The sequence below is a fragment of the Nicotiana sylvestris genome, chromosome 12 (assembly GCF_000393655.2).
Source record: "Nicotiana sylvestris chromosome 12, ASM39365v2, whole genome shotgun sequence".
Classification (NCBI taxonomy): Eukaryota; Viridiplantae; Streptophyta; class Magnoliopsida; order Solanales; family Solanaceae; genus Nicotiana; species Nicotiana sylvestris.
Genome location: NC_091068.1, coordinates 69418362 through 69430564, shown reverse-complemented (window position 1 = coordinate 69430564; position 12203 = coordinate 69418362). Strand labels below are relative to the sequence as shown.

The following is a 12203-nucleotide window of genomic DNA, read 5'->3' as shown; positions in this document are numbered from 1 at the left end:
AGTGTAACTCTTCAAGCTTCCTTTGTACTTTAAACTCAAATATATACTAACATTGAAGTTTTACTTTTCTTTATTGGACTGAGAAAAGAAATGTTTGTGCAGATATACTTTGTTAGAGAAGTCAAAGAGTATTGGTAATGTATACAAGTCCGTAAAACTAATAATCACTAGCAATTAATAAACATGACCAAATAAAAGGTTAATTTTATATTGCATTATGCTCCTAATTTTAAAAAAATCATGCCCAAATCAGAAATTGCAGTAACTCTAGGCTCTACAAAATAGTACTAACCTAAGCCACTCTATCTTTGCAAACAGACAAATCTAAGTAAGAAAAAATTGAAGAACTTTACTTACTGTTGTAGGAGAAATCGTTGAAGTGGAAACAAAGAATCCCGCAAACTGTTCAGGTATTGTCCCTTCTTTCATTATCATATATGCCTTCAAAGCATTCATCATTTGATTATGGTTCTGTTGACATTGGGACGAACATGAACCTTCACTACTTGAAACACTTGTACCACCAAAACGAGGTCTTACTTGTTTAAAAACTCTACTGGAGACATGTCCAAATCCCAAACACCTTACCCTTACACTTCCAGAGTGCTCTTTTCCTAGCACCTTATCAATGGCATCATTTGGCGAAATCTGAGACTCATCCATGGTGCTTTGGCTCAAAACTAACTCATTTTTTTCCTACACATACAAAATTCATTGTCACAATTAGACCACCATGAATGCATTTGTCTAGTGTACCTTACAGATCCATACACAAAGACCATGCATATGGCTTCTTAGTGATTCTGTTATCCCATAGTCCTAAAGATTTATGGATTCTATGCCCATGTGGAAAGAGATCTTTGCCGTCTACAATGTGAAAATTTACAGAAAGAAAATGCAATGGCAATTTCCAACCTTCTTTATTCACAGAAAAAGTTTATGTTTCTCTAAAGCCCAATACATAATGACAAATTGATAATATACTTTTATATTTTTCCACCTAAATAATAAGGCAACATAAAATGATCATTTGCTATTTGTTAGTAAGCATCATTTTGACTGTACAAAGTTAATAACATAGCTGCAACATCATTGGGACATTTGGACATGTTGTATTAGTGTTTTTGTGGAACGTGGTTGAGTCTTGAAGCTGTGTGTGGAATCGTCTACTTTTTTCTACTTTCAGCATTTCTTTTCTGCATTTCCTTATTAAAATATACTTGAAACTCAATTAGAAGAACAAATAATAATATAATTACAAAGACTAGTAGAAGCAGTTACATAAGTACCTTTGTTGAATCTTTATATTGATAATCAACAAAAGAAATCCATTGATCCAGCGGAATTCCATCCGCCACATTATCAATAATCTCATCTCTACTTTTAAGTGGGTCTTCAGATGCACTCCACAAGTTAAGATTATTTGCAGCCCATTTCTTTCCAATAGATTTATAAGCATGTTAGTGCGCAACTGACTCAGTTGTCTTAAAGAAGAACTTGGGCTTCAAGAATAAAATATTGGTTAGCATATCTATTGCATGCAAATATAAAGTTCAAAGGAAAAATAAAGATATAGTTGTCCTTCTCCAAAAAAAAAAAACCAGTGATATAGTTGTAAGAATATAGAGCCTATACCTTTATAAATTGATCGAAGACGCTGTTGAAGTATGACATTGGTTAACTCGACCATTTCTCACAGTGGATTGGAAATAAAGTGCAGTCACACGCTAAAACTCCACAAAAGCCTGAAAGTAGGCCGCGTGCATCTCCAAATGGTTCGTCCAGGTAATCAAAATCAACTATAATACGTTCTTCGCACGTTAAATTTAGCACTTCTTTGACTTTCACTTTGAGCTTTTTGACTTTTTTTCTGAATCTGTATAAGAAAAGAGATCAGATGAAGTCGGGAAAGAGATGAACAATGGGTTAGCAAGGACTGCTGAATATATACTAATAGTCAAAAGTATTTACGTATTGCTTCTACAGTCCAATGGCTTCCGGAAGACTTTCTAGATGCGGTCTGAATAGTTGGAGCTGGCTGTGATGACTCCTGATCTGAATTTTGCTTTTTCTGCAAACTCTTGAACCTTGGCATGTCTGCAATTCAATAATGAATCCTGCAGCATATAGAATAAATTAATAAGCAGGCAAAGCAGATCCACAAAAAGCTATCATTCACTTCTCAAATATCTAGTAGCCATATGGAGGATATATCTCAAACCACATATTGGCCATTTCAAATTTCAACTTAACAAATGATAGCATTCTAATACAACTACTCCATTTCATGATTTGCTCATTTAACTTTGCAAGCTGCAAGACATATTCCCGCACAGGAGAGAAAGTACCTTCACAAGCTCTATAAAAAATCTTAGTTTTCTTTGTTGTTGCTCTAGTTATTTATAATTTTTTATACTAATAAAGCTAGAAAAGCAATTAATGAGCAAATGAGTAACATAACTACTAGCAGATAGTTTGCAACTTCAAGACAGTTGGTGTTCTTTTAAAGGGAAACTACTAGTATTCTTGTATGATCCATCATTGATTTGAAAAGAATTAATTGATATGATGTAAAGGAAAACAACATATGGAGTTACAAAATATCCTTTAACTTTTCCACAAGTCTTTGCAACTTCAATAGTTGTACATAGTTCCAACAGAGTTAGAAGCTTTGGGAAGGAATTGGCTACTTAAAATATTCAACTTTAGCAATGTGTATAAGTAAAAATCATTTAAAATTGGCATTATAGAAATGTTCAAAAAAATATTGACGTGAAGATAATGAGGGCAGCATTTGACAAGTATAGTAATCAAATAGTTGTTAAATTATCAGCCCAGTGCAAAAGCAAGATACCTACCCAAAAGTGCAGTAAAAAAGCAAGATAAATAAAAATAAAATCTTAAATTCAACACTATATTCATTTTCGGAACAAGAACATCAGTTCTACAAGCTAACAAAGATCCTATAGCGAGACAGAACTCCTATATCAGTCAAAATTAACAGAGATAAAGAACTAATGGAGTTAATAACACGTGATATCCTACCAATGTAGATCATTTTGTAAACACATCTGTTTCCAAAATATTTAATTTGCCCAATAGCTAGAGCAAAGACAATATCACCACAACTATAGGTGATTTCAACAATATTTCAGCAGATACTTACAAGGATACAACTCTCTTGGACTTCAGGTCACACTTCACGCCCTTCCAGGCACATGGATCATCATCTTCTGGTCTCCAACTCGTAAGAACACCGTCTCAACTTGGTATTGCGGTCCTAAAATTAACAAGTGTTTGACCAGCAAAAACAAAATTAAAGCCACATGCAATTTAAAAACACACAAAAATTACAGATTATACAAACCCAATAATGGGGAAGATGAGAGACCCATTTTGTAGAAATAACATTACACAAAACCAAAAATAGGGCAGAAGAACTTAATGTAATTGAAGATACATGTCGATTGCTATGCCAGAGTGAGGGATAGAGATGCTTATGCCACTGTATAGGGAAAAAGCGAGGAAAATCGAAGGAAAAAGGGGGAAAATGAGGATTGAGTTCAAATCTTACAAACAAAATGAGAAACTCACACAAAACTTTTGATTTTAAGAAAATTAAAGTAGAAAAAAGCATGAAATTTGAGTTAATCTCTCAAATTGAGACCATTCCCTTGAGTTGTTGAAATACGCTAGTGAGAATTGAAAAGTGGCAGAGCTGTTAATCTCTCAATATTTGTATTTTGTTTCAGCCAAAAAAAATGAGCAAAGCAAAAAAAAGTGTGGGAAATGTTAGCGCCCAAATTTTTTTGCAGATGGCGTAGGTTTTGAACCGCCGCTATTTTCTTATATTGTGTCGGTTAAGTAAACCCCTGCTATTTAACGAAATTTGCGGGTGTTCTAACTGACCCCCGCAATTAGGCTGATTTTTTGTAGTGACGAAATGGAAAAAAGAAGAGAAAAAAGGAAAAGAAAAGAGAATGCAAGATAAACTAGGGCAAACGTAAAGAGGCTTTTTCATTCATAACCCAAAAGGGAGTAATTACAGCCTATATAAGGTATAATCATGAAAATGACCTAAGGATTACAACTGGATAATTCTACTAAATCTGCCATCTCAGTACAGTTCTGGACAGGACTCGATTGGTATAAGACAGGAAAATTAAGGGGTCAATATGTAATTAAAAGGACTTCTAATTTACAAGGTAAGGGACTTAAATAAACATCCCTAAAACTCTTTAATCCTAACTAATTAACCGTTAGGTCTCAGCTAAGCAGCACAATGCACAACTCTCGCAAGCTTTTCTGTTTAACTCCGTATCAGCTTGTAATGCCTTAGCTTGGTGGTTTATTATCTATAAGTAAATAGATCAATTCAGATCAATCAATGTTCCGAATTTATAATAAAATACAGAACCAAATGGTAATGAAGTTTTGCTTATAAACAGAACAAACGCAACTTTCCTACGTGAAATACAATATTTGCATCATTATGCAGATTCACGGTCTAATTCACTAGGCCTACGACCACTCATTAAAAGTGAAAACCAACAGTTACATGGTCTATGGCCCAGCAAAATTAGTGAAGAAGAGCAAAGCTAATGATCCTTTAACAAAGTAAGTCATCTATCTTGTGGCTGATATCCAAGTACAGAAACAGGCCAGCAGTCGATAGGACATCCCAACTATGAGAAAGAATTCTATCCATATAGTGAACTTCATGAACGCGGCCAGAACCGAGTTTTTCCTTACCTTGGTGTACATAGATGGGCCTGAGATTTTTCCATTCCTAGCCATGCCACAATTCCAGCACCAAGAAGTACCCACCCAAAGACATCGTACACCAGATCGTGGTTTGCCTTCATAGCAGAGCTCTAATACAAAATAACCAGATATAGAATCTAACGATCAGATGATTGAAAGTTCCCTAACTAGGATAAAAATTGGCACTAGAAGAGGAAATGAAATGACTTGTCCAATAGAAGTAGCACCAAAGCTAAAAGGTAAAATGGAACAGTTCTTTTGTTAAAAGTGAAGGGCAAGTGAAAGAGAATGTGTATTTTCCATGAAACACTTCTATCCTCTATTTCCCTCTTGACTCAAAGCCTGCAGATACCAAATGTTTGGCAATCCTTGGTAGAGCTTATTTATGATATCGTGATTGAACCCAGACGAACAAATAGAAAATGATAAAAGATTTGACCTAGGCTGGACCTAAAGCTTTAGGGAAAGAAATTAAAAAACCTTTTTCAGGGTGAGGCTGACAAAAGCTTTGTGAATTAACTAACAGTCAGTGCTCCCAGCCAGCAATTACTTATTACTAAATACCTATCTTATTTAGGGTGGAAGGATTTCATTTCGCATAAAAAGCTATACGAGGGGAGTACATAGACAACAACCATTTTTATTCGACAACGCAGCCTTATATACTGAATAGAGCAACAGAGATGCTAATGGTGCCTAAACTGTTGTTAATGAAGTGTTTGCTTCGCTGACATATAAATTGTGCCGGTCCAGCTGGACAACCTTTAGTTAAAGTCTTAAACTGGGAGGAAAGAGTTAGTCTATATAACACACAAAAAGAAAAATATGCCTGATGTTTTCCATGCAAACTTTTGAACCCCATAAAATTGTCAAGTAAATCTCACAGAAGATCAAGCCGCAGTTCATGAATCAGTTCTCTAGCAAGAATTTTCTTTAAAATATACGATGTATGAATTGTTTTCAAAATATCATAATCAAGGAAATATATATTTAGCCCTAGGCAAAGTAAATTCAACCTTTGCATTGAAAGAAGTTGAAGATCCACCAGAAGCCTGCTGAACCGTCCCTAGTTGGAGCTTCATATGCAATAGCATTGCCTAAAAAATGGCATAGGAGAAGTTTCGTCATCCATGAGAATAAATGAATCAAGCGCCGCTAGGGAAGCTACAGACCTGAGAAACATTGAAAAGTTAGCCATAATTTGCATATAAATTAATATATACTTTGACTTCACTAAGGAGATTCCTAAAGATATTGACATCCCCAAACATTTTAAACCCAACGCAATCCATCTAATCATGATCCTACATTCTCCACTCCAGGTTAAAGCAAGGAAGTCCCCAAGTGGTTAAGTAAAAGAGGAAAAAACTAATAACCTACGCTCCTTACATCGCCTGTTCTATGGGCTAAATTTTTTTTACCACATCATTCATAAATAATGATAAAATACATTAATCTAGTAAATAAACACCCTCCCAGTTTACATTCGCATTCCTCCAATTTTGTGTAGATACAAATACCCCTTTCCTCCAACACATATATAGACACCACCAAAATATTTGAAGAAAGCGGCAGATCATTGATATTCTGAAATCAACCTTTAAAGACCATTAGTCCCATGCCATTCTTAAACATTAAGCAAATACAAGCTTTTTACATCCAAAACTTGCTGTCAGTTTTAAAATCCCAGAGGTAGATATCAAACTGAAGCCCCATTGCTTCAGGCGATGCTTAATTGTGTGTACCTATCAATTCCCATTTTACATGTCAGACAGATGCATGTACGCAAGACTGGCATTAGCAGGTAACAAAAGTTCCATTCAAAAATCATCATACTGTATCTCAAGTTAACAGACATAACAAGTATGTGCACAGTGAACCCCTAGTGAATAAAAAACAGAATGAATCAGTGATGGTTTACATTTTGTTTCTACTGCCATATGACACACAACTTCTCTTCTTACTTAATGTTTCCTCGTCTTACCAATAGAAAACTATGCAATTGCATTTTAGTGATGCATTTGAGTAAAATAAAATGATAACATCCAGTAGAGCATGCAAGTAGCACACATAGATAAATGAGAGAATATCATCTAAGATGGTCTGATTGTATCCAATGTAACCATAGGTACGACAATGCGATGATTGAAGCTGTTAAAAGGATGAAGTATGCATAATACCACAAGGAGCAAGGTTATCTCAAAAAACCTATAATCTCTCAGAACTGATGGGGACTTAGTTAAGAATGGAAAACAAAATGAGCAAAGGATCGATCCATATATGTGTTACCAATAAGTTGAAGAAAAGTTTACTTGTAGTTACACTTAAATTTGATCCGTAGTTTGCTAACAGTTTCTCTAAGTCTATTAAGACTTGTATGTTTGCATAGGCACAATTGTGAGATTTAGAGAAGCTCTAGTTTTATAGAATCCCTAAGCTACCTTCAAAGACAAATTATTAATATTGGAAAGTCATGGGCCCAAATAGAATGGATAGGCACAGCAGATTCATATACCACCCACTAGTTTAAGATTCAGCGATGGCCGATCTGATTTGATTATTTGAGTGAGACAAAAGAAAGTTCAAAACCATGAGTGCTAACACTTCATAAAAATGGAACAGTATACAAGTGAAATCAATCAAAAAAGTGTCCAAGTTGTTGTCTGCCTGTACAGTTGAATTTGTTCCACTATCCATTACATTGTTTTATGTCATGATAAGGAGAAGACAGTAATACGCATTGTATACCTGAACATTGGTCTCCATAGATTTGCGGTACATCTCATTCCTGGGATCCTGAAGAACAAATGCCAGCATCAAAGATAGGTGTCGTAAGTAATGTTGTAGCCTTGAAAGCTATAAAGATCTATAACCTTCTTCCTATCTTTTCAAACTTTCTTTTTGGGGTGGGGAGGGGAAGAGGAGTCTACCTCATCTAATGCTTTTTGAAAATACCGATCTGCCTTCTCAAAGTTATTCAGTGCCTCAATGGAGTCAGATGTCAAAAATGCTTCAGCACTGTGTGCTTTTCCAAGATGCCACAACGCTTCATGCTTTCGTGAATCAATTTTTGCAATCTCCTCTAGCTTCGAAATAGCCTCTTCAAGATGGAAAACAGTTAATTGCGCTGTTTTTTTATGAGTATTTATCCATGCATCATGAAATGAACTTGCAGCTCTCAGAGCTTCTGAGTCAAAAATTAAAGGTTCTGTACAACATCCATGCGCCCAAGGTTGACATTTAAACATTACATCACCATCAAGGAGCCCTACTAAATTGTCAGGATCACATCAACCTGAAGAATCAGAGTCATAAAAGTGCTCGACAATCATTGAGTGTTGAGCAAGTTCTCGTTTTTTATTAGTAGGCCAGGGTTGCAAGAAATATCTAGTTGGTGTTTACCATTACGCCTGTCAAACATATGTGCGAACGTGTTAAAATGTGCATAAATCATTTCTTGCATGTGCGAGGAGCATGCTCTTAATAAAGATAGGAAAGGATACACACAAGATGAAGTCTTCTAATATCCCATTACAGGTACTGCATTTCCAAGTTCAGTTTACAAATTCCTCAGCTAACACGACAAGAAAAGGTGAGCAAAGGAAAAATCTATGATGGCAAATGACTAATATTACCTTTAACCATTTTCTTTGAGTCCTGGAGGGTTCCATATTGTGCTAACTGTAGCAATGCCATGCCCCATTGTGTTAAATTCTGCAAATTTTCACCAGAATCAAGTTGATCAAGCTCGGTAATATAAATTCACGTCCCAAAAGAGGCTTCTCCTATCCTCTAGTCCTTATACATGGTATTTGTTAGCTCATAACCAGAAGAAAACAAGTGCAGATTACAAAAGAAATATACTTACCTCCACCTGGTCTATGCACCGAGTTTAATCAATCTAACTCTATGAGATAAGCAATTAGAAATCGATTCTTATATGTAATTTTGTAAAGTTAAGATTCAGCATTCTGTTTTAGTGAATTATGTTTTAACATTCAATTTGTATTTTCTTTCCTCGATTGAATCCTCGCTACAAATTCTATACTCTATACTATTTAATCCTTTTTAAAATAAAAGAATTTATTCAGTTTGGTGCAAACACTACTGAACTTGACAAAAAAAAAGGATCCAAATATAAAAGTTAGAGCGGAGAAAGAGGGAGAGGAACCTCGGTGTCATTGGGATTAAGTGAGTACTTTGCGTCAGCATTCAATCGAGTTTGAAAGAGAAGTTCAATATCTATCTCCACGCTCATGTCCATTTCTTCCTCTTCTATGTTTGGAGTAATTTCTTACTGCTCTCTTCGTCCCAGGAAGGGTTTATCGGACGGAGGTTTATCTATAACACCCAAAATATCTTCATTCTGAGAAAAGAAAGAAAAAAAAAGCTGTCTGTCAAAACTTTATCGCTCACAAAAATTCAAAAATAAAACATAATTATATTCACGTGCAAACACAATTCTAATTTTTAAATACCATTTCCATTTCAAAATAAAATTTACTTTTTCTGAAATTTTACAATTCATATGTCCAAACGCCCACTTAAATTTAAACTTTTTATTTAACTCACTTTCTCTTAATAAAAACTTTTTATAGTCACACAAATGTCATTTGTCCTTAAGCTTTTTGGACCACATATTTCAAAACTTTTCTTTTTTCTTAAATTTTATGTTATGTCAAGCTATATCATTTAAAGTGAAAGGTAAAGAGTATTTTTTTTTAGAAAGTAGTTTTCGGATCCAAATTTGCGCCCAACAACAATGATGAAATATTAGTATGAGTTCAAGTTTTCACTTAAAAGTCGTTAAATAGGGTGCACAAGAATAATGTTGAATATGGTGTATTAGTAATGCTGATATTAGTTATGCTTGCATTAGTTATGCCGGTATTAGATATGCTGACATATAGTAAAACTAGATGGTTGTGCATGGCACAGGCAAATACCCCACATTAAAGTTTTTTTTTTGGTTTCCCACCCGGTGTTCGGTACCCGCATTGGAGCCCGACTATATAGCTTTTATAGTTTACAAAGCTGGTTTTAATATTTTAGTAGCATTTTTAAAACTTTTAAAGCTGGCTTATAGTTGTTGAAGCGGGTGTTAGAGCAGAATAAATTTTTAAAACATAGCACTCATCAGAAAATTAGTTGAATACTAAACCAGGATGTTGCAATTTGATTTTTTCCCTCCTTGTCTTCGATGAATTGATGATATTACAGAGACACCTAAGCTGGCCAAATGCAGAATTAGTTTGATATAATTAATTCTTCCACTCATTTCTCATTTTCTCATTGTGACTGAAATTTCACAAAGTAAATCAAATGATTCACATTCTACAGCCCTTAAGACGAACATGCATACGAAAAGCCATGCGACTGAATCCCGCACTATGTCATGCATAAGACATGTTCAAACAAAACATTAATAGAGGTACATTACCCCAATTCTCAAGCATATGGCTCCTTCTCAGTTTAAAACATTTAGTTTCTCAATCTTCGCTAAGATTGACATGACCAAAATGGTGTCAAGATCGAAAATCTACCTAGTCGGGATGATACTTAACCCAACCCGTTACATAAGCCAAATAACAGTTAACACAATTCTAATGAAAATAATAAGAGATCAATAAGTGAAGTAACTAAATCTCCATACAATAACCCAAGGATTGGTAGTACAAATCATGAGCCGCTAAAATTTAAATTTACAAAGTTGATATGAAAATAAATACAATATCTGTTTGGAATATACATACATAGAATATGATTCTAAAACTACCAAAGACAAGTGGTAGTTGTATTCGGAAAACGGGTACATCTTCAATGCCAGCTCCCGCGTATACAACAACATCAACTCCAAGATCTGCACGCAAGGTGCATAGTATGAGTATAACCGACCCCATATACTCAATAAGTAACAAACATAAACTCAGGCTGAGAATAGTGACGAGCTCGGAAGAAGGTTAGTGTCCAACATCAACAATCAATAACAACACAGGATATGATAATGCCAGTGACAGTAAATAACTCAAAAGATATCATGTTCAGCTCGTTCACAAATGCGAAAATTAGACATGCTTTACAAGTATAACAGCTAAATCCCAAATCTTTCTCAGGAAACACTAAAATATGAGTTTAATAAGGAAACTATGATTTTCCAAACTTTCAACATCAGGTAAGATATTTCATTACCATCTAGCATGAGGAAAAATACATCTTTATGCCAACATGTCAGATATACATGCCAAGTCAATAATATCACAGTGAAGCTATCAATTACACCCACACTTAACATGTCCACGGTACCTAGCACAAATGCCCCTCACTATCACACATACAATCACTCAGCACTGTACGGGTGCCAGACAAATGCCCCTCACTAAAGTACATATATATAATTGTGCCTACGCTCACTGTAATATTAGACTCTAGAGGGGTGGATTTTGGCCCAATTGCTAATCAATAATTAATATAACCGTTGTGGCGTGCAACCCGATCCAAATATCAATTCATTAAGGCTTGCAACCCGATCCAAATATCAATCTGTGCGGCGTGCAACCCGATCCAACCTAACTCAAAACACGACTCTATGTCTCACATCAATCATCAATTCGCTCAAGTCTTTGTATGCCAACATCTCAAAGAAACATAATCTAATTATACAATACGGAATATCACCGTGTGCCACAAATTCAACTCAAACTTGTGTCACGTACAAGGACACCAATATCATATAAGGCAACATATTAAACGTGCACAAAGACATAGATATAACAATCATGACTTGACAGTATGACTACGGCTAAGGCAAATAATTCAACATGGCAAAAATAGTCCTATCATGTCTCAAAAATTAAGTAGATAGCCTATACATGATTTTTATCATGAATAATAACACACGTAGTCATACAAATGAAGAAAACATGATATTAAAGAAGCATGATAGCGAAACAAAGCATATAATAACCTAAGAACTAACTGGATCATGAATACCCTGTGCACGCACACACGTCTGTTACCTAGCACGTGCGTCATCCCAAAATAACTCATATAACATAGTTCTCAGGAATAATTATCCTCAATACCAAGTTTAGATATGTTACAAAACCCACTATTTTTTCTTTTAGATTCATCACTCAAATGCCAAAATCAAAAAGGAATCATGTAAAATAATCAAATCCGAGTCAAAAATACTACCCAATCCAAGTAGTAAAAATCTCCTCAAAAATCGTCCATATTTGAGCTCCCAACTCAAAATATGATAAAATAACTGAACCCTCGAATATAACATGTTCTGCCAGCAATTTCGCATTTACGAATCCAATCCCGCTTTTGTGGTACTACATCTGCGAGAAAACCATCGCAGATGTGGGAATTAGTTACGCCATGATAAATCACACCTGCGAACGCGCCCTCGTATCTGCGGACTCGCAGATGCAGAA

The 12203-nt window shown here is 35.2% G+C and overlaps 1 protein-coding gene across 7 annotated transcripts; it reads right to left on the bottom strand.

Annotated features, from left to right (window-relative positions):
• Nucleotides 1-1393: 1393 nt before the first annotated feature.
• On the bottom strand, nucleotides 1394-9130 carry LOC104233505 (mitochondrial import receptor subunit TOM20-like). Of its 7 annotated transcripts, XR_712657.2 has the most exons (9): nucleotides 8936-9117; nucleotides 8400-8478; nucleotides 7695-7864; nucleotides 7513-7560; nucleotides 5781-5861; nucleotides 3167-3280; nucleotides 1972-2117; nucleotides 1636-1876; nucleotides 1394-1502 (listed from the first exon to the last, which is right to left on the bottom strand). XR_712657.2 is itself a non-coding variant. In XM_009786904.2 (7 exons), exons 1-7 carry the CDS (start codon nucleotides 9026-9028, stop codon nucleotides 3262-3264), a joined length of 612 nt encoding a protein of 203 aa, XP_009785206.1. In that variant the 5' UTR covers nucleotides 9029-9117; the 3' UTR covers nucleotides 3183-3261. The 7 variants fall into 7 exon arrangements, 6 of the variants coding, with proteins under 6 accessions (XP_009785206.1, XP_009785210.1, XP_070021711.1 ...); XM_009786904.2 differs by lacking the exons at nucleotides 1394-1502; nucleotides 1636-1876; nucleotides 1972-2117 and adding an exon at nucleotides 4753-4874 and having other exon boundaries at nucleotides 3183-3280; XM_009786908.2 differs by lacking the exons at nucleotides 1394-1502; nucleotides 1636-1876; nucleotides 1972-2117 and adding an exon at nucleotides 4753-4874 and having other exon boundaries at nucleotides 3183-3280; nucleotides 7695-8174; nucleotides 8272-8478; nucleotides 8936-8956.
• Nucleotides 9131-12203: the final 3073 nt, after the last annotated feature.

Coding starts and splice junctions, on each gene's coding strand:
- LOC104233505 (XM_009786904.2), bottom strand. CDS start 9,028: ATGGACATGAGCGTGGAGATAGATATTGAACTTCTCTTTCAAACTCGA. Junction 5,862..7,512: donor CTATGGAGACCAATGTTCAG/GTATACAATGCG, acceptor GCCATTTTTTAG/GCAATGCTATTGCATATGAA. Junction 4,875..5,780: donor CAACTTCTTTCAATGCAAAG/GTTGAATTTACT, acceptor ATTTTGTATTAG/AGCTCTGCTATGAAGGCAAA.